Genomic DNA, 27,944 nt, shown 5'->3' with positions numbered 1-27,944 from the left:
TTAGTTGATAAGGGCATGTGTATGCATAACAACACGCTTTAGTGAAGTGTGCTTGATATCGGTACCACCGAAGGAGAATCGAGCAATCACGGTCATCAAAGATTCTGTACGTTTCTGGTGTAATCTTACAATTTCTTCGAACATTCTAGGCTCGTGAACACTAGCAGTGTTGAACGCATAGCACAACTGAAGGAAAAATTATTACGGATGAAACTTTCTTTTTATTGACAATCACAACAACCCGTGGATTTAGGGTTTTTGTGCCCGCATTCAATGAAAACGGGCACAAAATGAAAATTCAATTTCTAGTTCTATCCGTAATTCTTACCTTAAAATCCTCTGAAAACCTTATTCTTAGCCTCACTCATACATTCCACTTCGTAGCTCTAATTCTTCGATGTTTCGCAGTTCTTGGTGATTCTGCCTGTTCCCTTTGAGACCTTTGTATAATAGTGCAAGCGATAGCGGCACGAAATCCATCGTCTCATAAGCAAGGCAATTTAAAAGCGACAACCTCCTCTCGGTAGAAATGAGAAAGTGCTCACTGATCAATAAAACTCTTTTTATATATGTGAATATTTGTTTGTAAAAAAAGAGGAAAACAACCGGCAATCACAAAATGGACCGGATAAACGACAGGGAAAAAGGGGAACGAGAATAACGAAAGCGAAGATGAAAACAATGGAAAAGAAGATGACTAGAAACGGGAGCGGGACCCAAGAAAGCGGACTAGTAGTTGGAGGAAGGGAAGACGTGTTGTTCGCAACTGCTGGCATCAACAATAGGGCAGACAACGACCGGAACTGCAAAACAGGAGATATCTACACGAGATTACCTAGTCGAGGGTCCACACACAGGGCAGTGAAATGAGCAACAATTCGTAGTCGTATCACATCGTATTGGAACAGGGAACATCTTTTGTGTCATCATCTCGTAACGATCGATAAAATCGATAGCCGGGTGACAACTGCACTTTTCAGCATATGAAATCTGATACTCCGAACACACGTAATGCAACTGAGACGACAAATAACAATGTCGGTGCGTTGAGTGATGGTGAAAATGAGCACGGGAATTTTCCAGTCTGAAAAAGAATGGTGATTGGACAGACCGAGTTCTACGTTCAGGAAAAAAATTAATATATCCAGAAGAAAAGTCCCTAACAAGTTGATAAATCTGCAAACTGAGGATGTTATAAGTGAATATCAGAAGTATCAAAGCAGATGTATCAAGAAATTTAACTCCACTACCATCTTAGAACTTTAACCGAGAAAAAAATTGCGAATTTTACGCGAAGGAGAACTGTTTTTTTCTTTCACAAGGACGGCTGAAAACACATAATGGCGTCATCTATCTAATTTCCTTTCCCACGTTTACTTCGCTTTTTTCACTCAGAACGTTTTAAACCTAAGTGGAACATATAAATTTTTAGTATTTCTTGACGTTTACCAGTTCATCATCCGTGTTGCTAATAAAGAGGATTTTTACAGTTTTTCAAATAAATGATCTGCAAAAAAAAACCACAGAGAACTGCTTTTGTCGTTGCAATCACACCACCACAGGAGCTGAACCTCCAACTGGGAAAATGCGTAACCTCAACCGCGAGACGACCTTGTCTTAAAAGAGTTTCTCATCACCTGCTGCATACGCCCCGAATAAATTGCTTGAAACCTTTTCTGAAGTTACTGCATAAGTTCATCGAGAGGAGAAAAAAACTGTTTGGAAGGGAATAGGACTCCAGCTCACTTGAACTGAATTGTGGGAAAATTGCACCATAGTAGTAGATCTTTTTTCCAGAAATTTCTCGGAAAAAAGATTTTGAAAAGACTTCAAAGTTTCAGTTGTTATTGTAGCGAAAGGAATCCCAAGATTCACGGAGTTTCGACTCAGTGAACGATAGTATACGAGCTCACCTCATGCACCACATTATAGCACATCGATTGTGAACGTGCCGGTTTCCGATGTGGTATACCAGTACATTTTTCCGACGGGTCTAACGGCGGTACCTGTTCGAATCCAAACGGGACCTGAAATAAGAGAAGGGAAGTTTGCGGTTTGTTTGATGAGGTAAATGTCAACTAGAAAACTGTCAACCTCTGACGGCTCTGCTTTCGGACATTGAGTCTCATCGTAACAGTTGTCCGACGTTTTATCCTGGATTATCCATACCATAACAAGATTGGTGCCTTCGACGAATGCAGCTTGCATCTTTCTGCAAATAGTGTCAAGTTAAAACCTTAGATCCGGGAGGAAAAAGTTGGGTGCCCGTAGACGTAAAAAAAAACCTACAAACTCTGCTAAAACTGAGTTCGAAACAGAATTAGAGAAGAAGAACATCAAAGTTTCAAACATTTCTGGTCGAAATTTTAAAGATGATGACAATCACTAAAGTTAGAAAGAAGCGCTTAAAAGATTTAGATCACGAAAAACCCTTGAAAAAAAAAAGAAAAGAGATCTTCGAAAGGAACGAGAAACTTGAAAAAACCAGCTCAGTCTTCCTTTTATGCAGAGTAAGATTTACAAAACGGCCAGCAAATTTCCGAGAATTGTTGTAAAAAAAAGAAAAGAGATTGAAGGAAATAGACCCGCCATAAATAAATAAATGCACAAAATTACGCATAAGAATAGCTTGCAAATAATTGAGGCGTCTTACTGCTGTCAACCGCTACAGAAAAGGCGTTGCACATAGAAAACTACACTGAAAAGCTATAAAGAAGACCATGGTGGGAGAAATACTGAATGTTCTTTGTGTACATGTATATTGGGCTGTGAATGTCAAAGCTGATTCGACACGCTCAGCGAAGATTTTACTCGAAAATTTCTTCAGAAGCGTATCCCTATTTTTCACTATTTTTCTGTACCGTAGTCAGGCTACCTTATGAGAAAAATTGACGATCATAGGAAAAAGCTGTGGTTAAATCCAAGAGAATGTAAAGAGCACGAAAGTGCAATGACCTTGCCAGTGAGTTCTTCTCCACTTTTCTGGCGTCCAGCTCCGGAATGACATGACTTGTCCTTCTCGAACTACCCCTTTTCCCATTAACCCTTTTCTTTCTCATGAGATCAATGGAAATCTCTAGTGCTGGCGACAAGAATCTAATTGAAAAGGAGATTGTATTTTTCTGAGGAAAATTTAAAATGTAGCTTTGACTAAGATAGGGGTTGCTTCTCCTGCCCTACTCAAATATTAACATCTTTCATCTTCGTGTATTATAGGAAGTCGACCTCACATCTATCTACGCGAAGCACGATGTTTCCAGAAGAAACGACTATTAACCACTTCGAGACGTCTCTTCAATGCATTAACAAACTCTGACACGTGTTCATAAATGCAAAGTGTACGAGTTTTTCGGCCACTACTTTATTTGATTGAACGAGTTGTCCTCAGTGCCGGCATCATCGTTAAACAATGGTCGACACTCATGCAACCATCCCGAAAACTACCCCTGCTTGACCGCGCACTTTAACAGCGTCAGGATTCAGCTGGTTCACAGTGGTAATGGAAGCGCCAACTCCACCTGTCGCACTTTTGAAGAGGTGCTGAACAAAAACCGGAAATTTGGAGCGAGTTCAGCTCAACTTACGTAAACGCGTTTGTGCTTCCAAGTAAACAATGGCAACACAACCATTATCGAGGGTAATCGCTGGGAAAAGATGCAGGATCGGTTCAGAAATCAGATTCCTTTAGAGCAACCAGCGCAGATTGGCGCACCCACGTAGTGCAGCAGAGGAGTGTAAGCGTGGCTGAGACCAACTTAGCGGTGCGATTCAACTGAACTAGCATGTTGGTTTTCGAAGTTGACGAAAATTCTGGAAAATAGCGGAAAAGTTTAGGAGAAAACGAGACCTGAGTTCAAAGAAAAACTGACGAACAAAACATTCACCTGACTGGAACAAAAAGCAACAATGAAATGACGCCCGAAACCAACTCTGCATGTCTTCCTGACTTTTCTCGGAGAAAGAGTAATGAATGACCACGAAAATTTGGCTCCAGAAAATTGTTGACAAAAATTCGCGGTTTCATAGGAATTACTTAAAAGTTTCGGGAGGGTCGGTCGTCGTGCTGCAGGTGCGTGTGGGGGTTTGGGTGGTTGTTCGGTCGTTGCGGTAGCGGTCCGAAAGCTCGAACATTCGAAAGCAGTATCCCGACTAGAATCGTTAGATTCAATCAAATTTTCAATTTCAGTTCTGGCCATGGTTTGCAGCTTATTGATCTTTATTCATAGTTTGTTGTCTCTTTAGCTGCAGCTCTTTCAAATTAACTCGAAGAATTTCCACCAAATCGAATAAAATGACAAAGGACCCCTTCTCCTCTTCAAATGGCTCCTACTCAGGTCTACGACAGTAACTATGGGGCATGTTGATTACTGTAAGGACCAGGGTACTAATTCACTTTTTTCTGCTATAACTGTCTTACTGTCTTTTTTTGTGTTACTTAGAACTTCGCTGTGCATTCAGAGATTTCATCTGCAGTAGGATCGGCGCGTTGCTTTCATTTTCTTCCAACGCAGTTACTGTATTGGATACGACCCTTCAGTGGAGAATGCATTCGTCGATTGTGCAATTGCAGACTTCTCAATCGTCAGGAAAAACTCGTACTTTCAACTAATTTTTTTTTTCGAAAAAGGTATTCATTTCCTTTCGCCTCGTGCAAATTCTACGAGCACTAATCTCTTTTTTCATCGCAATAACTTCTTATTTCCCCCTTTGTGAGCTGCGCAAAAAAAAAAGAAGAAAAGAATAGATGATTCTGCAGCTGCGAATATTACAGCATCATGATAATTATATTTCTTCTACGGCATGCAACAGCAGCGAACTAAACATATGAGTTATATTCAATTAAATATTCCACTCAGAGTTTCGTGGTAGGAATTCAGGAATGTTCTTTTCTGTTCATTTGAATTTCCCACCGCACTTGTTGTCGGTGAGGGTTTTTGATGAAATTAAGTTCATCAATGAGCACCTGGTCCCACAGAGTGAAAGTACACGGGAATCTACCATTGATTACTTGGTAAATAAAGGAATTATTAAGAAACGCAAGCCGGCCTAATTCCAGAACCGGTGTGAATTCCGGGGGCTATCCTCGATTCCCTGCCCACATGCAGCCCCCACAATTCACACCGGCAGAATGAAAACTCGTTCGACTCGGTTCGGTCCAGAAGACTTACACTGAACATTTGGCAGAATTTAACGTGCAGGGACGATCTGAGCGGTTCATATCGACAAGAGTGGTGGTTTGCGGACGAGATCTCCCATCCTGCAAAATGCATAGCTCATCCAGAGAAAAACCCGAGTCGAATTCTCAGGAAAAGTTTTCGCACCCTGTTGGAAAGGTAGAAATAAGAGTGCTTAGAGCATGGATAACCTTCGCTTCCCTCGTGGAATGACGCTGTGTAGGCTGTAAAATTAAGAATTATGGAGTGAGCGGAAACTTTAGTAGTGGTTGTCCGGACAACTGTTACAAACTCACATCTTACTGGTTGAGTGAAATAGTGAACGAAATGTAGTAGAGGATATTGTCTAGTGATTAGTATGAGTTTGTAGATACTAGACATCAACCAACGGTAAATCCATCGGAAGGGCTTCAAAAAAATGCTGTACACTAATATTTTTCGGTGGAAAAAACTGAGTAGAGCTCCAGGATGGCACTCAAAAAAATTGGATATTTCCAGAGTTTCTGAGAATTCTGTGAAATAACCTACCCGCAATGAAGTTGCCGACATAACCACCATTTTCCGTTCTTTGCACATAGCCTGATGGTCAGTGTATTTCAGTCTGAAGGAAAGAGGAAACGTCATCTAGTTAGCTACTTTTGTTTTTGCAAATCTTTGTATATTCATGCGTTATTTGTTTGTTTATTTATACAACTGTTCTTACACGCCTACAAATCTCTAACGGGAGAAATGAGAGTTTTTTTCTCTTTCATCAGAAGAAGCTGAACGAGATCATATAAACTTTTCCCTGCGTATTTTCCTCAGATTTAAGCAAATAACTAGTTTTTCAAGTAAATGTGAATTTTAATTCAAGTTTGCTGATTTCGACTAAAAATTGAACAAAGACATGATTCTCAAGCGTTTTCTCCTACAATTATAGCAGAGCGAGTGCGTATTCGAAGCATTCTCAGAACGCTTCCAAATCTCGTAGTGCAGACCATTAGATCAATTTCTGCCTGTCTTTCATAACCGACGACTTGAGTAAAGCTATACAGGCTAGTCCGGTGAAACGCGGTCTCGAGGACCAAGTGAGAATTGTGGAAATACTTCCAACAAATCTTAAGAAGCAACTAGTTCCAAATAGAATGCACAATCGCTTCTGTCTTACTCGAGACTGTGTAATATGCCCATTCGGGAAGCAAGGGGACTGCATGGGCTCTGCTGTAGCATATCTAATTTCGTGTAAAACATGTGGGGACCAATACATCGGCGAAACAGGGCGACCCCTTTGTGTTCGCATTAGAGAACATCTAAAGAGGATGAAACAATCGAATGCAGCAACTCCCCTCGGAGCTCACCGCAGACAAAGTCATGAAAATGTTCCTTTTTGCATAGCTGTCACAATTCTATCGTACGAACCCGAAATTATAGCTCGCAGAACTTTAGAAGCGTTTTGGATAAATGCAAAAGGTCCAAAAATGACTAGAAAGGAAGAGTGCTTAGCCGTGACCAACGAGCTGGCTCTGTATCAAGACCCTTGCGGGTTTTGATCTGCGGGGTCATATCCGGATCGCATCCTAATTAGTATTAGCGGAGCGATTGCACCACGCGGACATCCGCTAACATCACGGCAACGCGGTTCCGAGGTATGAATTAGGCTCTTTTGGTTTTCATTTCCGGGTGTAATACCCTGGGGGATGATGACTTGTTCTGGATGAGGCATTTGAGAGGATACATCGCAAATGTTCTTACTTTCCAGGCTCTGACGAAGGCGACACCGTCGAAACGTTAGCCGTAATAAAGTTTGTTAGCAATCTTGGCTGTGCTTAAATTTGACCATCGACAAGACCATTACTTTTTCCTCTTGAGGATTGGACATTGCGTAAGGCGCCGCGAGACGATCAGCTCCGCTTGCCAACCCTATCTATGCTTTCGCTTCGTGGAAACTATTGTAATAACGGATTAGCTAGTGTCTTAGGGTCTTACGTCACACCGGAGAAATTAGGAATTTTAAGCTGTAGTTGTTCAGCATTTTGTCAAGGTAAATTTTATGTTTTTGGCGCAAAAATTTGTTCAAACATAAGGACAACCGTGAAAAGATTGACTGTAATGACTGGGACAGGCAATTTTTTTTCCAAAAAAATCATGGGAAAAATGGGGAGCCTACAAAGGCGAAGATAATGTTTTTGAGTATCCATGGAAAACGCGATTAGCGGACCAGTGTTAGTTCACTGATCGAATTATCGGCAAAAAAGTATTCAGTGGCAAAATTAGGCAACTAAAAACTCCCCGAATCTTGTCATTTTGTCTCAAAAAATCAATAAATCAAATCAAATAAATAAAATCAATCAAAGACCGTATACTACATGACAAATGTTGAAGAAGGCTAATGCTCACTTTGTATAGAACCTCTTCTCGACGAGTAATGCCATAGCTCGCTGTGAGACCCGATTAATTCCACCAAACCATTGGCTGATATGTTTTCCCTTTGTGTAAGGATCCTGAAATGGCGTTGTCGGATTTAACGGCCTCAAACATCTGAAAGTCCTACAACGAACTTGCAAATAGTCCTCGTATGATATGTCTTTTTGGTTACTGTAAAAGACGTAGCCGTGCTCGTCAAGCAGGACACACCATCGTCGATCGTCCTAGTAAACATATGAACGAATGAGTGAATAAATGAATGGACAAATGAATGAGTGAATGAATGAATAAATGAATGAATGAATGAAAAGAACTCGTCAAAAGCACGACTGGAGTAACGAATAGGGGTACGATTGGACTAGGGTATTCATGCAATAAATGAGTAAATGAATGAATAAATGAACTAATGGGTGAAGAATAAGTGAGTAAACAAGCAGTAAGATAGGTGAAGTAAACTTACTGAAGGTTCACATCCATGCTCACCCATCAAGTTCACCACATAGTCGTAAGCAAACTCGAAACCTGCGACTCCTTAATTGATTATCGCTTGATCTACTGCGAATCAAGGAAGAAAATAGGATAGAGTAGCAAAACAATGACGTAGTAGTATTCACGAAATAAATAAAAAAGCGAGAAAACTAACAGTCGACTGATCTGTAACTAATCTAATCTGCAATTTGGAGTAACTTTTCAATTGATTGCAAATTAGCCCGACTGATGTGAAAATCACTCAGACAGGTCCCAAAGTAGTCTGCAGGCTAAAACTACGTAACAAAACTTTGCCTAGAGTCTTTTTTTCCTGAGAGTACAGGGATCTGTCAACTTTTTTCGAATCTGTTTTCCTTAAGGAAATGATAGCCGTTATAGATAAGGGAAGGTGAAACACTTAAAACGGACAACCATCACCTACCTAGTAGCGCATTTCCCAGATAGATCGCCTTCGTACCTTGTGCTAACATCGTCAAGTTTTCGTTAAGTCCATATCCAGTAAGCTGAGTTTCGGATTTGTACCAGATCTTCGCTGGAAATAAGTGCGCTGTGCAGCAGTGATAGAAATTGAGGAATCGCAAACATTATTTCAGAATATGAAAAAATCCGCCGAAAGAACTTTAAAAATTGGATTAGAAATGAGTGAGAAAATTGTCAACGGTTTTCTGTGTTGATCTTATGTGAAACTGAACCATACTTCCACACTTTCCACTTAGAAGGCTTCTTAGAAGCTATTTCTAGGATTTTAGAATCTTTGTTCTACTTCACCTCACTTTGTCTAGCTTTGCGTAGTTCCCAAGAAACTTCTTTTTTCTGCTAAAAAAATTCTCTCTGGCATTTTTTCGAGCTCTTAGTCGTGCCCCACTGCTGTGAATCTGACCCACTGCTAACGATCACTTCAAACAAGACCACTCACATTTATTAGAGACATCGAAGACAATGTGATCCTTCATACGGACACTCCTACGATAATAAGGATCATCCACAGATTTTCGATACAAATCCGTGATGAAATGGTTGTAGCTTCTGAAAAAGGTTATTTACCCGGAACATTTAGAGCCAGTAGAAGCTAAACTACCAGGCATGTTTTGTTTAGTTGGGTTTAGCATTTAGGCGGTTAATAACGGTGAGCAGTCATGGAATCGTCAGCATTAACATTGCATGTATGAAATCAAGTTCACTACGTAACGTGCTACGGTATCCGCTGATGGGTCCCGTAACGAAGAGAAGAGAAGGGCAGCACGGGTGGTTAGGAATAGGGTGAACTTGATCTCGTCAGTTAGAAGCTGACCGATCAGCGGCTGGCTTACTGTCGAATATGTTTCTCCACAGTGGTGGTGTTCTGCAGACGTTTGCGAGTTTTTCGTTTTGATACAAATAACCTTAATAAAGTTACAAATCTATTCGTAACCGAAAACCGTGTATCGAAGTCCATGAAAATCCTAAAGACAATTTATTCTTTCGGTATGTCATTGCTTTCATCTAGGATAAGGATAAAACATTAGTAAAACAGATCAAGAAGAGCAACAATATCAATTTTAAACAAAACACAAGGTCAGAACACATCATGGAATAACTTTTTGGGAGTTATTCAAAATTAAAACAAAGGAAACTTGTCTAGAAACACGTATGTGATTTCTCCAGATTTTTTACCAGAACATTTTACTGTTCTGATCCAAATTCAGATGCAGCCACACGTACAAGTCAACTTCTGGATTCTTCAGACTCAATATGATTGATGATCTTGACAAAAGTAGAAAAAGGAGGAAGAAAGCAACACTTACTCTTGGACATGCTCTATGCTCAGTATGGCACCAATATGATCGAAAATGCTCCAGTTAGGATCTTCATAGTCATAATCGCCGAGCGTTTGGTTGTAATATCGTATCAGGCCCGACGGCGTCGCGAAGAAAACGAGATGGATGAGATTGCTGTAACTTATAGAAGAATTGTAATACCTTAGAAGGGCACAAGGAAAAGCAGCTGCCTACTCCTTCAAAAACTGCCACTGGAGATCCCAGCTATCCTGCAAAGCGCTTGTCGCTTCTAAATCCACAAGAAGTCTACGAACGAGATTTTCACGAGGGCGGCACAGGTCTGGCAGCCTTCCTGAATAGTCACGAACCTTAGGATACTCTTCGCATACAAGAGATCGGAGAATCTTACCGCTATGCCTCATCTGACTTGCATAGATCATGAACGCTTCTTCTTTTGTGATGTTGGTGTCAGTGTCGTTGAGAAGGCAGTAGCGCCTGGAACAAGCAATGAAAGGAGAATGGTCAGAGTTATTATGGTTGCGCAGATGGTCGCGACGATTCACGCACTATGTAAGACTGGCGTAAAGGCATCACCACACGAATCTGGTGGTACGGATTTCAGGTGGAGCATTCGTATACGGGATCGTAGATTATGGAGGGAGGGGTGATCCCGTCCACTTCTTCCTAATTGCTATAAAAAAGGGCCCGAAAGATACGGCTTACAGTACACCTCAGATACGTGGGGTGATGCCTATAAGTACACACATTCCAACCCAATGGAAAGCGTGTAGCAATCACGCAAGTAAAAAACAAACACCGGTGTGAATACTAGCAGTATGTTACTGTAAACCTCTAATCTTCAGGATATCTTCAAGAATACTACATTTTCATGAGTAAACACCGAATCCACAAGGAGGAAATCCACAAGAGTTCTTTCTTTCTAAAAAGATTTCCTGGCAGCACCACTCACCAGTGCGGATGCACTTTCCACTGCTTGTCGCTCGTCCAGCTCGATTGTACTCGATGATAATCATAGGTACGAGTTTTCGGACGCCATCGGTGGTCATCGCCTTTCGCGACAGCTAACCCTAGCCTGAACGTGAGGCTCGCCGTCGCTTAGCACAGCTTATCACAAGAACGGAGGCGATTTCTTCAACTCACACAAAATTTGCGCCTTTTATGCATTCCGAGTAGTATGAATTCGTCTGTGGATACACTCGATCCAACATTTCCGTAGCATAGAGGATGTCCAACTGCTGTGGATCGCTATTATCACAATCCATAACCATCCTGCGTACCTGAATTCGTAAGATGAACTCAGCTTAGACGTGAAATGTTTAAGCATACAACGTGTTGGATAGTGCAGAATGTTTCTATCGACCTTTAATCCAGAATAGTGTAGTTCTTTGTTCACACACTGCACTAACCCATGCGAATCTCGACATACATGTATAAAGAGCACATAAGACAGCAGAAAGGAAGCATGAGCCAATCGATTAGTATGGTCAACATTAACACTTCTCATCTAACAGTGCCTAAGAATTCCTCGACCATCCATGCTGGTGAACGTCATGTACATGCACTAGAGCACCATCGAAAGCACGAACGTAATAGATGTTTGGTTAAAAATGGCGAGACGTCCGAGAAAGATACGCTCAAAGCGTTCATGTCCCCCTGTCTAGTGGGACAGACACGCCCATCTGGTGCACAAGCGATGCGTCGTCACACATCAGACATCCCGCGTACAGAGATACACTTAGTAGAGCTCATTGTACAGTAGCAATGGATTTAATGAGGGACAATGACGTCATTTCTTACGGTACGCAAAAAAAGTTCCCTTGCACCATTGAGCTACAGTACTTCGGAGCTCTAGGTTCGGCACGAGTGTTTTGATCAGTTGAGCTGGTGAACTGTGCTTGTTCATATCTCAGCGTAATTTCTGTGCCACAAAATTCCTCTTTTTGAACTGCGCCATGGAAATCCGATAGAGTTGTTACCTATCACAGAGAAGGTTCTCCTCGAAACTTGCGCAAAACTAAAAGTTCGTTTGGCCACTTTTGAATACACATTTTCACCCGGAGGCTTAGAAATATAGATGTGTTAAAGTATAAACAAGACTGTTCGAGCGTGGTCTAAGCAGGATTCAAGTTCAATTCGTATTTTGCAGACGTTCAGAATAGTTTTCTTTTTAGTGAAAAAAATCATCCTAGCGGTTTTCTCCTCAACTCCAAGCCATACTCCACAGTTAAAAGTGCCAATGTTCCAAAAATAGAAGTGACAATGAATCCTGCTTGTCAATGCATCACTGAACAGAGCACTCGGCCATATACAAGACGATGAAAAGCGCCTGAGCAAGTCGTGCGCCATACAAAGTCTCGAATTTGTCCGACGCATTCGGCAAATGTTGTGCCCGAGTCGCAATAGATATCCGCTACATCCTCCGTGTCTTGCGATAGTCGAATCTGTAGAGTGGATTAACTATTGTAACACTCGATTCATTATTGTTAATTGCGGTAATCGGTCTATACCAGCATAGAAAAAGGTCATGGGGAAAGGAGGACAGTACATACATAGAGGAGGAAAAGTGTGCAAAAAACGAGATAAAGCAATTTTTTCTCGTATTTTTTCCTTGGAGGAGGAAATGTTGCAGACTGTTCACTTCACGAATTAAAAAAAGTCTAGAAGGGTCAAGCCTTATCAAACACATAAAGATACCTGTTGCGATTGTGGAACTTCCAGTTCAAGTAGGTCCATATTATTGTAGTTCTGTTTGTGTGACTTAGTGAACGGATCCTTAATAGGCATTTCAAAAATTCTGAGAGATTCCCTTTAGAAAATATTTGATTGTCAACAAGTCATTGTCTTAAATGAAAAAAGAATATAAGTAGAAGTTAGGAAGAATGAAGCAGGTGGTTGCATCAGAAGCCAAAAGAGAGGAGTAAAGAAAAATAAAAAAGGTAATACGATAAAGTAAGGATAAAGTTTCTGGCGTTAATCAATCCGCTTGGGATGCGCCCCCCACGTTCACTTCAATTCAGAATCGTTTGAGGTTCACGAACTTGTAACTGGCCTATACAATGACTTGCGGGAGCCAGCCGATGTGTCAAGTCAGTGTTTTTATTCTCCCAGACAAGTCTGGTACCAATTTATCGACCGCGAGGGGATGAGGGGCTTGGTGAGCACTAGGGCGGATTCGAACCTCCGATCGATCGGGCAGGAGGCGGGATCTCTAACCGCTACACCACACCCCCTCCCCCCTACCCACCTAATACGATACTTAAGAAATCGGAACAATAAAGCTAAGTAAATCCAGAGGATAGGATTTTCAGTACGTTTTTGCTTCATAGAAATTTATTAATATTCTTGAGACTCTATGTTATTTTGACTTCTTTTTTTTTCGAATTTTCTGAGGAGAAAGTGAAAGAATACAGACACCTATTTTTATTACGATAAATCATATTAAGAGCGGCGACTACGTGAATTTTAGTGACTTCTCTTAACTTCCAATTATAGTTTTAATTCTTTAATCTCTAGCACCTTCCTAAACAAAATCTTGCGAATAAAATAAAAATGACAGTAACACACTATAGGTCTTAATTGCGGATGGAACATGATGAAGCCGTTCTGGTCCAACATGAAGAAATAGCTGCGTCCACCAATCTGAAAGTAATGCAGTTGTTTACTCGGGCAGAGAGGATGTAGATGTGAGAAAATCTCTTTGGGAAAAAACTTGAAAATTGGAATATTGGTCCCATAGATCAGAGCTTTATCTAGAAGATTTTTTTGGCGAAGAGAATGGTAGATGTAGCAGTAATTCTTTAGGAAATTGGAAACAAAGCGGTGAAGGAAACGTCGATGAAAAATGACAGGAAGTTCAAGGAAAAATATCACGAATCCAAGACTTTCCTAGAAATGCCTTTTTCAAAGAGAGCCAGTACATTGGAAACTTACGTTACTGGGATGTGCCTGTTGATTAAGCTCTGTAAGTGGAATATTTACAGCAGCAACACCCATAAAAGTTCGATTAACGATGACTGGGAAAGAAACAGTGGTTACGAACATTCGACCACGAGCTTCGGTCTTTTGTAAACGAATTTTCTGAAATATTCAAAATGTACGTAGAAATATAGTGGATGAATAGGTGAATGAATGAAATGAGACGAGAAGTTGCGGGATGACTGGGAGAGTGAGCCAAGCAGTGGAAGGACGAATGGACAAATCAATAATTCAATCTAGTGAATTCACTTTGAAAAGAAAGTAAAGTTGATAATTGTTCACCCAGCGCATTGGATCGAGGAAGATAAAAGTTAAGGAACCAAGAACATCACTCGAGTTAGTTTTCCGAAAAAAAATGAGAAAAATAGAATGCGACACGTTCCTTTTGTTCCACGTCCAACGAGAGGTAACTCTGAGCTACATATTTATCCTTTCCTGTAGAGCAGTTAAGGAAAATCTCGGAAGCGTCTAGAGAAGAGGGTTAATAAATTGATTGGCTTAGGTATTTACTCAAAATATGAGGATAATCTCATAGTTTGGATGATGTCACGCTGACGAACATCCGCATTTTGAGAAAACGTTTTTAAATACCTACTTTCTTGACAAAGATTTTGAAATATCTTCTATGAAAGGATGCAGCTCCCGGAAAACACTTCCCGCCATTACATTCTCGTCTTTGTCAACTACTTCATAGTTAAGTGACCGTCATAAAACTAGAAAAAATGAACTTTCTCTTTTTCTTTTTCTTTCCGAAGGTTCTAGCATTGCGAAATTGTGGAGTAAAGACATGCAACAATAAAGAAAGCAAGAAAAGCGGAAGTAGTGAAGACCAGAGCTGTGAACTCACACGACGAGCAGCCATTTTGTTCATGACGGCGTACTGAAAAATGCATTATATTTGGTGTTCTTTTTTTCGAGAAAAACTTCAAATTATTGAACTAACGTGGGGAAGACTTGTGAAAGAATATCAGATTCGTGGGGTGAATGAAAACAAACCAGATTAAATCAATCACCAATATGTTTTGAGGACTGCTACCCTCCGCCGAATTTTTCTTTTTATGCAATCACCGTAGTTTTTCCTCGAGTTCTACTCATACGACGGCCATTACGCGCTTCCCGTGGGATCTCTCGGCCGGTCAAACGAGCAGGTACAAGCGCCAACTACCACTTTCTTTTATCAAAGAAATGTTTGCTCTTTCTTTTCTCTCTGCCTGTCTCTTTTTCTTGTTCTGGATTGTTCTTGAGAATTTCTTGAGAATTTTCTCAAGAACAATCCAAAACAAAAAGTGAATAATGGGAAAAATTCTGAAAAACTCAAGAACCAAGGCCACTTACCGATTGATTTGTGATCGGAACCGGCTCAGCGAAAGTTTCAGGGCGAGGCAAGTACTGAAAAAAATCTTTTCTTCGTTATTTTCCAAAAAAATGGGTACTTCAGTGGAGGTAGGTATAATAGTTCAGTAGTAGATAAATTGATAGAGATGAATAAATTAATGAGATGGCAGCTTTTTATTTTCCAAAGAATCAGACAAAGTAAAAAGACAAAGAATTGATGTAGAAGGAAATTATTTTTGTTCATTACTCCGCCGCTTCCTACCCGTAGGCTTCTTTTTTGCGAAGATGATCTTCACTTTTCAAACCCTCCCGATCCCGCTAAGATTATTCGAACTGGAATGGATTCCGTTATGTAGGATCTGGGCCGCTCTACGTGATCGTGATCCCACAAAAGAGGGATTATATCCATGTCTACCTTTATTTTTGTCAAAATTCTTTTTTGTCTATGTAATACAAGAATTTTAATGCATACTCACAGAGAGCAGCAAAATAGGAGGGGATAGGGGATTTGAGAAACATTAAAAAGATCACGAGGTTAAGGATGAAGGAGTTTAAAAAAAGCATTAAGATAAGGCTGTTAAAGAACTTATTTTCCAAAAATTAGTTGCAGTTTTCTATGTGCTAGTTCTTTTCAAATTTAAATTCATGTGCTAAAAATAAACTTACCAATCTCTCTCTGTATACCCCACTCCACATGGCGTCTCCAACCTGAAGGTCACCTGCATGTTGGCCAATCGGGCGTGACATGGTGCGAATGTAATGCTAGAACAAAATATTCGATCCAATTATTCGGATAGAATTTACCTTGAAGGTACTCGAAAATGCTTTCCAGTTTCATTTTTTCCATGTTCTTCCATTTTTTCCATTTCAATGATCTTTTTGGTTTTCCAGGTATTATGCATACATTTTGAAAGGAAAAAAAAACATAGAAAAGATTTTTCTCAAAGCTTCCAAAAACCCTAACATCAATTTAACTAGTCCGATTTACTGGCTCGAAGCCCCCAAGAAAGGAGAAAATGCACTGAAAAAGTGGATGTGGCTTTGTCGAAGAGGCATCGCGTAAACTCCAGCGTCACACACAATCCAGAGGAAGGGTTACCTACCTGGACCTTGTCCTCGACGTCAGCCATATTCTGCACGTGCACCATGTAGCCACGATTATTGCATGCCATGTTCTTCACTTGTTCGAAATCGATCGCTTCCTCACCGATCAGGAACGAGAAGAAACGAACCTGGATAGTAGGACCATACCTTTTTTAATAACTGATCGATGAGTGCCAGTATCGACGTATCATGCCAGTGTTTTTATCTTCCCAAACAAGTGTGGTACTAATTTATCGACCCCCGAGGGACGGAAGGCTCGGTTTACTCAAGAGGGTAGGATCTGCAGGTTAGGACTACAGATCGACTAGGCATTCGCAGCAGAAACCCCTTACCGAATGCTGTACACCCGTCCTACATGCAAAAAAGGGGTCGAAACCAAAAACACTCACCTTCTTATCTTTATTGTAAAGATCGAAAATTTCCTTGTAATTATTTGGTGCACCATCAGTGATCAACATGATCACATTTTCGCAACCTTGATCCGGGCGTCCATTATGCGCGCTGATCTGAAATACGATTTCCTGAATTTTAAGACACAATTTTAGGAGTCAATCTGGATACCACTCCATTCCGGTGCTTTAAATTTGTGCTTGAAAGTGAGACAACGAATCGATAGAAAAGACACAACAGCGACACAACAAGAAGGAGGACAGCGACGAAACAACGGAGGTGCAAGTATGCGGGCGTGGACTAGTACGAAGGGAAGGTTTTCTAGTTATTTCGGCGTTTGGAAAATAGGCAAAATATCACTCAAACATAATTAATGTTAAAATGCAACAAAATTAAGGAGAATGAATAGCATTGAAAAATCATGAGGGCAACTGTCCACTGCATAAGGACTGATCCCCAGGGAGCGATCCACAGGCGATACCTGGTCCCCTGTATTACAGGATTATTATTGATTGTTAGTTATTGTCCAGACTCCCTCGGCAGTGAAAAAAAAAGGAAATTTACAACGAACGATACAATTTGTTCGGGGTCGTTCAGTAATACCTTGTTTAAAGAAGGCAAGAAGTTGTATAAATTGATTAAAGCTTATTTATTAAATTTTTCCTGACCACATTGCTTCTTTTTTATCTCCTGTTTTCCAACAGTCTCCTCCGTTTTTGTTTTGCATCATGTTCATGATAATAAGATAGATTCAAACTCAACTACGTTAGAATGTTAGATTCAATGAACTACTCAACTACATTTGTAGTAAATCTCGTCCTTCTACAGCATCATCATGCATTTACCGTATGCTTCTGGTTTCCTAAGGCTATTAGTAAAATCCATACAATCAAGACTTGCCTGAAATTGACGAACTTCAGCTGCTTAGCAGAGGATACTAACAGATCAAATCCTGATATTACTGGAATTGACCGCAACTATTCGGCACTCTAAGATGCTTTCCATTTTTGCCCCACCTGGCCTGAAGCTGGGTGAAAGAGCATGGCCGGAGTGAGCTGCTTCTTGTAGGATCTGTGGGGCTAAAAACGATCACTTAGAGTTTTTCAACGTATTGATTTCCCCAGAACCGTCAAAATGATTTCGAGTTCTCCTAGGTAGTGAATGGGCTAGCGTTCGGTCTCCAAGAGTAATGCAGATTTGATTAAGAATTTCTAACTAATATTCGATATTTTTGCTTCTGGTTTCAAAATCGATCAGGGGAAACAGTTCTACAGTCGTTTTAGATCTCTGATTTCAATCAACTTGTGCTGCGTGGAGACCTTCGTCTGCTTTCACCATGGAAATGCACGTCGTGGGACGGTAGGTATTGCTGGCCCCGAAGTAATCGGAATTGATGGAGTTGCCTTTCGCACTTTACGTAGTCTGATCGTGGATCGAGAAACAGAAAGTTTAGTTTTCTGGTTTCGGAACTGATCTCTTATAAGATGATAACTTGCTCTGCATGAGACATTCGAGCGGATATACTCCAAAAGTTCTTACTCTACAGGCTCCGAGAAAGGTGAAGTAAAACGTCGGCCATAATATTAGGCTGAACAGAAAGTCTTGTCACTACTTGTCACTTTTTCTGCTTTACTTTTTCACTCAGCTTACAATAGAAATCACCATTAATCAATAATATAATCACCAATATTAATTACAACAGTGTTCCACCTAACGGGCAGGTCAGCGATCCTTTCCTCCATAACTGAGGACACTGGGACTCGAAAAAGTCGCGGACCACCCGTTCGACTTCTTCAAACTTGGTGAAGATTTTCTTAGCTAAGAAATCCTTGAGGGGCCAGAATAAGTGGTAGTCCGAGGGGACAAGGTCGAGAGAATAGGGGGGATGGGGCACCTTGTCCGAGCCTAACTCCTCCAGTTTTTCATGGGTTCATGTCTCCTTAGGTACATGGGGCCTAGTGTTATGGTGGAGGACCGAAGCTCGTCTCGGCCGTTTTTCTTGGACGACCTGTGCGAATTTCTGGAGCTGACTAGCGTATATGGAACCGGTGACGGTGTGGCCTTGTGGGTGAAGCTCACAAGGCCATCAACATCATTCCCCTCGAATCCCAGAAGCAATAAAGGAGACATTTCCTGGGGTGGAGGTTCAATTTGACCTGCGCCGGAGGGTCTTCTCCTCGAAAAAGCCACACGACACGGTGCGTTAGAGTGGAAGAGGACCCAACTCTTATCTCTAGTAATAAGATCTCCTAGAAACTCCTTTCGATGTGGGCGAAGAAGGAGAGATTGATTTATGGATACCTGGGTATACCATGTACCATCCGTCAAAATGTGAGGGATCCATTGAGCCAGCACTTTTCAGCAGCAGAGGGCCTAGAGGCGACTGACGACTGTTGAATAGTTACATCCGAGTCTCGTCGCAAGACTGCGAATGTTGATCCTCCTTGACAGCGTCAAGAATAGCGGAGTTATCGACAGTGTGAGGGCGTCCCGACTGGGGCTTGTCTTCGAAGTCGGCGTCTCCGCTTGCGAAACGAGCGAACCAGCGCTTGACAGTCCTGATGATGGTGGTGCCCTCGCACAATCTGCTTTTGATGTTGAGGGTTGCTGCGGTTGCTTTAATGCCGCCAAGTCATTCATAGAAGATGACAACTCGAAACTGCTCGTGACTAAAGTTAGGGGAGGCCCTCGGCCATATATACATATTGTGGAGAAGCTTCGATAATGTTCTAAAACAACAACATGATGCAAAATGGTTCCGCCCAAAAATGGGAGGTTTTGGAAATTTCGAAAAATGGGTCAAGACTTTCTGTCTAGCCTAATAATTCTCATTTACTGCCGATATGTTGCAGTCGTTGTGACAAGATGCAGGAAAAGTCAAACTTCTGCACTTAAGAACGTTTAGGAGTTTTGTGATAAGCTCAAAGCATAGCAACTCTCATATCTTAGGCTGTTCTAAGAAGAACATTTTATGAATATGAGCGTGTTCACGCTAAGTTTCCTCTAGTAATCCAAGAAAAAACGTGTGAAACAGGTTTGCTTCTCCTCAACGAATGAACTTATTAGGTTCATAAAACGAGAACAGTAAAACGATAAGAACGCGTCCACCATTGTGAGCAGGGGATACTTTGGCCGCATAATTGAGTTAACATCCGCAAAGCATCAAACATAGTTGCTTGATGCGTTTTGTCTACAGAATTTCTTCGCATTCTATCACGTAATAAGTTGCATCGTTGGGGAGACGAGATCACACAAGACTGTTTCACGGTCCTTTTTTTGGATTACTAGAGGAAGTGATCATTGTGATTATGATCATGCTCACACTGGTAGAATACGCTGTTTTCCCCATCTATTTACGGAGAGATAACAACATCGCCAGTTTTGTGATACTCTGCTTTCAAATCAAATGCATCGCTGAGCCGAGCTCTGCCAAGTTCGGGAAGAACCTTTACTGGTTGCGTCCCTCCTGTCTAGCCCTCTCCACTTTGCTACGTACAGCGCGTCTCGAAACTACATAACAAAGTATTGTTTCATTATTTTGTGCGATTTCCTAACCTGCTCGTCACTCAGCGCAATGTCTTTCGTGGGGTCATGCTCGATACTCATCCCAGTTAGATGACCCAGCGATGGGCAGACCGTGGAAGTCTCCCATGTCTTACTCTGCTCTGAGCGCTATCATTCTTTCTTTTCCAACGCGTGCGAAGAAAGTAATGCGGTGCGCGATGCTCTTATAAAAGAGATGTGTGCATGTAAGTTGAACCGTTTACCGGTGTGTCCGAAAAGTTCTAAAGAGTTCACTACTCGACTAACTTTTGAAGAGTTCGAAGTGATAGAGAATCTCAGTCCTTGCTGGCTTGAGGCATGCGTCTACGAGGAGGGCATGTTCTCTAGATCACGAATTAGCTATTCCTTTTGTAGGCGTTTCACTCTCTCTAGCGACTGTCGAAGCATTACTTCCTTGAGGTTGTATAGTGTACTAGACTGTCGCATATGAGCACATGTATGTACGCACAAGGCTGGCTAGTCCATCGACTCGCTCGTATCACTACGCCTGGAAGTGCATCACACAAAAAAATTCCGAAGCAAAACAGCTTGTCGGGAGCCCAGCTTACGGTCAGTTCTGCTTCAACTCTTTATCAGTTCTACAAGTATTCACAAATTTGTATAGATAACCTACAGTTTGGTTACAATGTGCAACAAAATACGTAACCTCAAAAACGTGAATTACCGTTCGAAGGATTTCGATTTCGGTTTCGTGCGCAACAATCATAGGTGACAAAACAAAAACTTAGCAACCACTTATCCATGCCACGAGTAACTTAACGGCAGTTCACAAGCAAAGCACATGCGACGTTTCGGCTACAAACACTCACTGCCTCAATATACTCCGGATCGGCGGATAGTACGTATTCAGGCAGCACTACATGGATGCGATCCTTCGTCGAATTCGGCGCCATCAACGCCATCTCCTCACGGGTATGTAGCTCGTAACGACCGGGCAGCTAGACAGAAGCAGTGCTCTCCACTACCCGACAGATCCAGCGCGAATCAGGGAACACCTATCAGTGGGTCCTCCCACGATTGATGAACCGTTATCGCTACTGTAGGATAGAGCAAAACATAGTGGAATTAACATATAAAGGCATGGACAAAAGCAGAGCATAAGCTCATCATTCGGCTTAATTTCACTACAAGCAACGTAAGGTTAGCAACAAATTCGACAAATAGCAGCGCTGCTCTGTTTCTCTGATTCCAACTGATTATTAGCAACACGAAAGCGTCAGCACTACGTGATGGAGGCAGAGTCAGAGCGACACAAGTACACAGGTGAGTTGTGACGACGACGTCAGAGCACAGAAATTTATGAGTTCTCGTATCTGCAAATGCAATTAACCAATTCACCGATTAATCAACAGGTTCTCGACAAATTCGGCAAAATCAATAACGTTTCGAGATCCAGCCTGGTGCTAAACTCACATTCAGAAGGGCTGTAAAAGCGTGCGGTAATGCTTTCTCATATTCTGCTTTCCCTTCACTCGTCACATTGTTCATTTTGTTGCGAAGATTCTGCAAGGTGCAGAGGATTAAATCTCGGCCACTTTCCGAAATCATTAAGCTCACTTTTTTATTGCGCATAGTAGCTTGTAGAAGTCCATTTTTGCCATTACAATCGTCCAAAAACGAGGGATTTTTTGAGAACTGAAAGAACTGGGGTTGATATTACTTTCTACGAAGAAAAATCTAGGGAAAATTTCTGTAATACCGTGTAGTCTCCCTAAGTTGTTACCCATATTACTACATAAAAATGGAGTGACTGATTGGTAAGCATTGGTAAAACTAAGAGATTTATCGATCTATAAACTTTTGTGGGAAGAAAATAAGTCGATTTTCAAAAGTCCTCCTAGGATTACGTGGAAGAACAGGAATTATTGCTGTTGTGACAAATGTGTTGATTTGCATTTTGACAATTTTAGCATCCGTGAAGGGACTCGCTAGAGCTTACCGGCATAATGTTGAAGTAGTCATTATGACTAAGTGTCTCCAGAATAGCCTCAGTGGTTTGCTTCGCGATCTCGTAACGCTGTCCCAACATGGATCCGGACATATCCAACATAATCACCACGTTTTTCGAATTTGTAGCTGCATTAATATACCTTAACACTTTTTACCTCATTATAACGAATACTGAAAACAAATAGATGAAAACAAAGACAAATCTTCCACATCAGTAGAAAAAGTCACATTCAAAACCGTAATGAACCGGTGGGTCACACGCTAACCTGCAGAAAAAAAATGTGTGTCCCACCGTTCAGTCATGCAGTCATCAACGTTTCAGACTTTTTTCAACAGCGTAAATTCCCAACAAGAGAACCTTACTGTAGCCTTACCACTGTGTATTTCTGCAGTCGAACAAATCTAAGTGTTCTATGTGGTTATCCCAAAACCAGGATGCAGCTAAAAAAATCAAATCAAAATCAATCAAGAAATCAATCAATTCGTAAATTGCTGAAAAGGGAATGAGGAAGGGGGTAAGTCACCCGGAAAAAATCGCATGTAACCGCTCTCTGAGCAGAACAGTTGAAATGCAAGATCACGAGTTTCTTCACGATGAGTGCGGTAGACTTCGTCGATTTGGGACCACTCAATTTTCCGTAGTAGTTCAGGATCTGAAGCTAATAGTAATTAAAATAACGTGATCTTTTTTAAGAATCGTTTGCACGAGAGTTCACTGTGGAATTCTCAGTCGAAATCCTTCTTTTAAAACACATTACGGAGATTTCTTCGTTTATTTTTATGGCAGATAGTTTCCACTTACTTCTATCGTAAAGCGGAGTTGGTATATGGACAGCTGAGGCTATCGATGAGGTAGGGAGACTGTAGAAATTGGCATTGGCAGCTAGAGTGAAATTTCTGAAAACAGATACGTGACCGAACATGAACAAATTGAGAATAAAAAATTGGGATCTAAAAGAAAAGAGATTTTTCCGAGAAAATGTAGGTGGAACCAGTTACTTTGGAATAAAAAACAAGACTTTTATGTGGAAGTTGAAAAAACCCTCCCAAATTCATTCACAGAAAAGATCAACCTGAGAATAACTCGGTCATTTTCGAAAGTTCCTCTTCAACTGACCGCGTTTCGTTGACTTTCGTCTTCCTCAAGGAATGGTCATGAACGTAAATAGTCGTCGCATCATTTCCTTGTTTTGCCGACATAAATCGAATGAAATCCTTTGAGTTCGGATCATTCACGTCTTCATCGCTAGCGTTCACCACCTCGCGAACCTCCAGTGAAACTTTAGCCTTCTGGAATAGCACAAAAGAATCATTACTCAAAATTTTCTACTACTTAAATGGTGGAATTGCCCGGCATGGGATTTTTTTGATAGTTGATTTTTATTCCATATTCAACATATTGGAAGCAAAAAAGACAAAGAGAAAAGAACAAAAAAATGGCAACATCGTAGAGAAGCAGAAGGATAGTAACCCAGAGAGTGAGTAGAAATCAATGGAGAACCGAAAATAGTCCTTACATAAGCGAATTCAGCTCTCCTTCGCAAATAATTTTCAACAGCAGTTTTGCTCCTCTTCAGCTCTTCACGTGGATCAAACTGTTCCGGTTCAACAAATTGGTCATAAAGCTGCAATGGAGACTTATTCTCGAGACAAATGAATTTCTGACAAACTAGTTCGATTCTAAGTTGATCGACCAGTAGAACTATTAAGGAGCGAATAATCTGTGAAACGAACTTGAATGATTTGGTCGCTTTTCGTTACCCGTTTGAAGGTGTCCTGAAGATTTTCGCTGAGCACTCGAGCACATTCTTCTATGCTAAAACATCTACCAGTTGGATCAATCCCAAACCACTCGTACGTCGCTCATTATGCATCAACGCTTACCTTCACTGCCTCTTTTTTAAGAATATGCTAACCTGTAAAGTGTCCGCAAACTTTTCTCCGACGCGAACTTTTCTCCGAATCTATAGAAGTTAGAATATCGAGCTACGTGAATGGAAAATAAAGGAATAGCTTCATCCACTTCCCTGTTTTGAACAATCTTGAGAAAAAAATGAAAAATTGTCATAGACATCGGAAGTTGTTTTTTTTGCTGCTGATGTTTACTTGGTGCTCAAGTGTTGGCTCGGCGGTGAGCTGTTAAAGTGTAACGCTCCTCAAATTTATCGACCTGTCACTAATTACGAGCAAAATCGGCATGTCATGGAAAAATGCCAAGGAAATATGGAAAATTCTGTCTACTACACGAAAATGAGACTCAAAATGGACGAGCGTACAGGCAGGTAGGATGAACTCAAAAACCAACTCATTCCTTCTTTTTCTTCCGCTTTTTTCATCCAAACTTTCGCCTCGCTATCCTGATGAATTCTAATTCCGACTCCACTTCCTTCAGTTTTTTCTATAAATACCAGACCATTATGAATCCATCACTTCCTTGGAGATTTATAGAAAATTTCAACAAAATAAACTAAATGCCCTGCACCCGCATTCACTCCCATAAGGAAACCAACAGCACAGAATCATTGATTTACCAAAGAGATAACTACGCTAAACAGTCACTTCATAATGCAGCATTTTAGCATGCGCTGGATCAACCTTGAAGCCTCTCTTAATATTTTAAAAAGGAGAGCTCCAGATCAGTACAACGATTTCTCATTCAAAATAGGTGGAAAATAAAAGGTACCAAGTGATGTGTGCCATAGATCCCTCTTTATTTTGAAGTGGCTGCATCATCTCCAGCTAAGCGTTGAAGAAGTCGAAATGATGAAACATTAGTCAAAAATAGAGCTACATGACTCCCTTCTCACCGGTAAAGTGCACGTGCACAGCACGCTGCCACGGCGATTATTTCATATAGATTACACAAAAGCGTACACTGAGCGCACACATCACTTTGAAACAACCAGCTTCCTGAATCAATCGAGTTCTAGACCAAATGTTAGAGGAGCGGCAGTTGAAAAGGTGAAAAAAGATGAGTCAATAGCATTTACACGCACATACATATAATTGATATAGCGAATAAAAGTAGAAATGTAGGACCCAATCAGATTTAATCACAGTGGGGTGACTGCGGCTATGTTTTTCTAGGTTTTTACCGCAATTTTTAATTTATTTTTTTTTTAATTCGATTATATATATTTGTGCCTTTTTTAAGCGCCCCTTGATGAATACGAATAGAAAGATGGATGAACAAATGCTAAATAGTAGCTGCTAAATAGTAGCTATCAGAAACATTAAATGTTAGTAAGTATTGAACTAAATATTCAATATTGATTGCTGTCTGCATATTATATAGTATTGATATTAAGTAACATCCACAAAATCCAAGAAAACCTTAAGTTATATGGCTAAAGTTTTTTTGGAAGAGATCACTTTCTCCCTACTGCAATTCACCGAGGCATCGCAATCGGTCAGATGGCATCACCAAAGAAGATGGAGTCGCATCGAGCAACATTGCCGACGTCATTCGAGCGGATGTGTTTACGTAATCCGCATAAGACGCACGTAATTATGCGGACGAATGCTTCGGTATCGGAGAGCCGAAAACAGAACCGCAAAAAAAGAGCAGAGGAATGACATCCTCTGGAGCGACATAACATAAGACTCAGAATAAAATAACTATCAATAACCTATTGATCAATACTCTGCAGTTACGGTTACAAAATGAGGAGAAAAAAGCCGCAGTTATTTTATTGATACTTTGCTTTCTTTAATTGTTCAGTTTGTTGACAAAAAGTCATGCATGTGAAGTCGGTACTAGCGCAACAGCTGAAATCTATCATCTCAGAGTGGTTTTATCCTCATGTAGCAAAAAAAAAGAACACGACTTGAACTGTATAAAAATTTTCTGCAAAGTTTCTAAACTTTAAGAAAGATTCCGGTAAAAAAAAATAATTGGAATGAAAAGGACAAACAGAATCAGGAATATTTGAAAACAGATTCAAAGATCACTAACAAAATTTGAAAAGAAGCGAGACATCAAAACATTTCAAGAGCTTATACAAGGATTTCTAAATTTTTCTCTTTCTCCCCTCATTCTTTTGGGCCGGGTCATTTTATTTGCTCATTAATTTTTTAAATTACAGAAAGGTACTGCAACAAAAAGCAATGGGAGCAGTGAAATCGGAAAGACAAGTTGAAAAAAGACTAAATAGTTCAAGGGATGGGAATCTGCTCCAGTTAGTAGGAATAGTTTTACTGAAATCTCGAAAAAAAAATGCATGTCGATGGATGTGAGAGCATTTAATATACATAAGGGACACATTGAGTTTGAAAATACAGAGAAACCCGCCGATGCTCCCTCACGACAAAGATTCCTCCAGAAATTTCAATTCTTCCACAGCAAAAAGATCAACAATCGATCGTCGCCATAAATTAGTCATATCTGGCTGGCGAGAGTGCAGACGGAACGGCACTTCCACCACTTCAATATTAAAGTCAGCTGCCGCCGTGATTCGGCATCACTCGTCCTGGAGACGGAAGTTGCCGGCAATCAGCGGACGCAATTAAAGAGCAATTTGGAGTGGGAATATTCTCCAGCAGCACCAAAACCAATCGCACAAAACCATCACTTACCTATTCTTATTGAAAGCATCACTATATAGAAATACGGCGATGAATAGGATTGTGGTGGGGCGCATTGCATCACTGCAGCACAGCTCCGACACTCAACGGTAGCGGTAGCGGCAGCGGCAGCAGCAGTGGCAGCAGCACGGCGGTAGCAGCTCGTCCAGTCAGTAATGTGATGGCGGTAACATCCGATACGAGACCACACGGAGATGCACACACACTTGAGGTATCGCGCGAAGAACACACTGAAATTATCAGAGGCGCTCTGCGGATGGAGGAGCGAATCTCGGCGAGAGCGAAGTATGTGGGATGGATGAGGTGCGATTAACCGAGCGGAGTGCCGAGAAATAGACGGTTAGAAGAGTAGAGATGCGTTTGGGAATTTGCAGAAATCTTCGATATATTGAAAATGGGAAGGGTTTACTGAATTATATATTTTACGTCATACCAGTATATAAAATATTATATATAAAGTAGGGAAGGATTTTCAAGAAGTTTTTCTTCTATTGTGTTGTATTGCTTACATTTTTTGTATTTAGCATTTTGTATTGCTCCTCTCATGTATGTCAGCCCACCTAATTAATGGATGAACAGGTGAATGAATGAGACAAGAGAAGGGAAAATCTGCGATCTGTCAGGAGTTACACTGTGCAAAATAACAGTGAAAGCATGAAGGACAAGATGTCTAAAGTATCTGGCTTTAATTAATCCGCTTGGGGTGCGCCGCCGCATTCACTTCAATTCAGAATGGTCTGAGGTTTACCCGCCTGTAACTGGCCTGTATAATGACTTGCGAGGGCTAGCCGATGTATCAAGCGTTTTTATCTTCCCGGACGAGTTTGGTAGCAATTTTTAGACCGCAGAGCGCTGAAAGGTTCGGTTGGAACATGGGCGGAATCGAACCTCCGATCGATCATGCTGTAGCCACAGCGAAGTCTTTTACCGACTGCGCTGCATCGCTCCAAAATACAGAGTTTATAAGAAAAAAGAGTGAGAAGATACTAAGCTGAGAACCTAACTGAAGCACATATTTAGGAATCATCTAATGAAAAATTCCCGAATTTTATGAGACCCACTCCGAATTCTCGAACACTTTTTTGTAAATAAAAACGCATGAGATCACAAAAAAATAACCGTACGTGCTCGACTGATTGTTCACTGTGTTGATTGGAAAGAAACCATAAGAATGTTACTCACTGTTTTTCAGAAAATA

At 41.0% G+C, this 27,944-nt stretch overlaps 3 protein-coding genes across 8 annotated transcripts; 1 reads left to right on the top strand and 2 right to left on the bottom strand.

Annotated features, from left to right (window-relative positions):
- Positions 1-26,802, bottom strand: RB195_001713 (uncharacterized protein; the record flags this gene model as incomplete). Of its 6 annotated transcripts, XM_064198630.1 has the most annotated exons (39): positions 1-186; positions 329-339; positions 1,009-1,084; positions 1,914-2,027; positions 2,095-2,212; positions 5,169-5,257; positions 5,322-5,398; positions 5,471-5,582; positions 5,703-5,775; positions 7,551-7,654; positions 7,712-7,801; positions 8,038-8,108; positions 8,488-8,598; positions 8,983-9,092; positions 9,377-9,448; positions 9,851-9,997; positions 10,058-10,175; positions 10,233-10,318; positions 10,794-10,916; positions 10,985-11,121; positions 12,193-12,285; positions 12,539-12,616; positions 13,409-13,483; positions 13,775-13,921; positions 14,667-14,699; positions 15,155-15,208; positions 15,821-15,916; positions 16,258-16,386; positions 16,648-16,764; positions 21,626-21,715; positions 21,770-21,847; positions 22,152-22,302; positions 22,537-22,603; positions 22,687-22,815; positions 22,965-23,059; positions 23,280-23,452; positions 23,680-23,787; positions 23,897-23,978; positions 26,738-26,802. In XM_064198630.1, 39 exons carry the CDS (start codon positions 26,800-26,802, stop codon positions 1-3), a joined length of 3,885 nt encoding a protein of 1,294 aa, XP_064054510.1. The 6 variants fall into 6 exon arrangements, with proteins under 6 accessions (XP_064054510.1, XP_064054511.1, XP_064054514.1 ...); XM_064198631.1 differs by lacking the exon at positions 12,193-12,285; XM_064198633.1 differs by lacking the exons at positions 12,193-12,285; positions 26,738-26,802 and adding an exon at positions 24,846-24,895.
- RB195_001715 (uncharacterized protein) lies at positions 564-776 on the bottom strand (the record flags this gene model as incomplete). Its single annotated transcript, XM_064198636.1, has 1 exon — positions 564-776. One exon carries the CDS (start codon positions 774-776, stop codon positions 564-566), a length of 213 nt encoding a protein of 70 aa, XP_064054517.1.
- On the top strand, positions 19,080-19,373 carry RB195_001714 (uncharacterized protein; the record flags this gene model as incomplete). Its single annotated transcript, XM_064198635.1, has 1 exon — positions 19,080-19,373. One exon carries the CDS (start codon positions 19,080-19,082, stop codon positions 19,371-19,373), a length of 294 nt encoding a protein of 97 aa, XP_064054515.1.
- Positions 26,803-27,944: the final 1,142 nt, after the last annotated feature.

The sequence above is a fragment of the Necator americanus genome, chromosome IV (assembly GCF_031761385.1).
Source record: "Necator americanus strain Aroian chromosome IV, whole genome shotgun sequence".
Classification (NCBI taxonomy): domain Eukaryota; kingdom Metazoa; phylum Nematoda; class Chromadorea; order Rhabditida; family Ancylostomatidae; genus Necator; species Necator americanus.
Note: the sequence above shows the minus strand (reverse complement) of the source record. Positions and strands in the feature narration are given on the sequence as shown.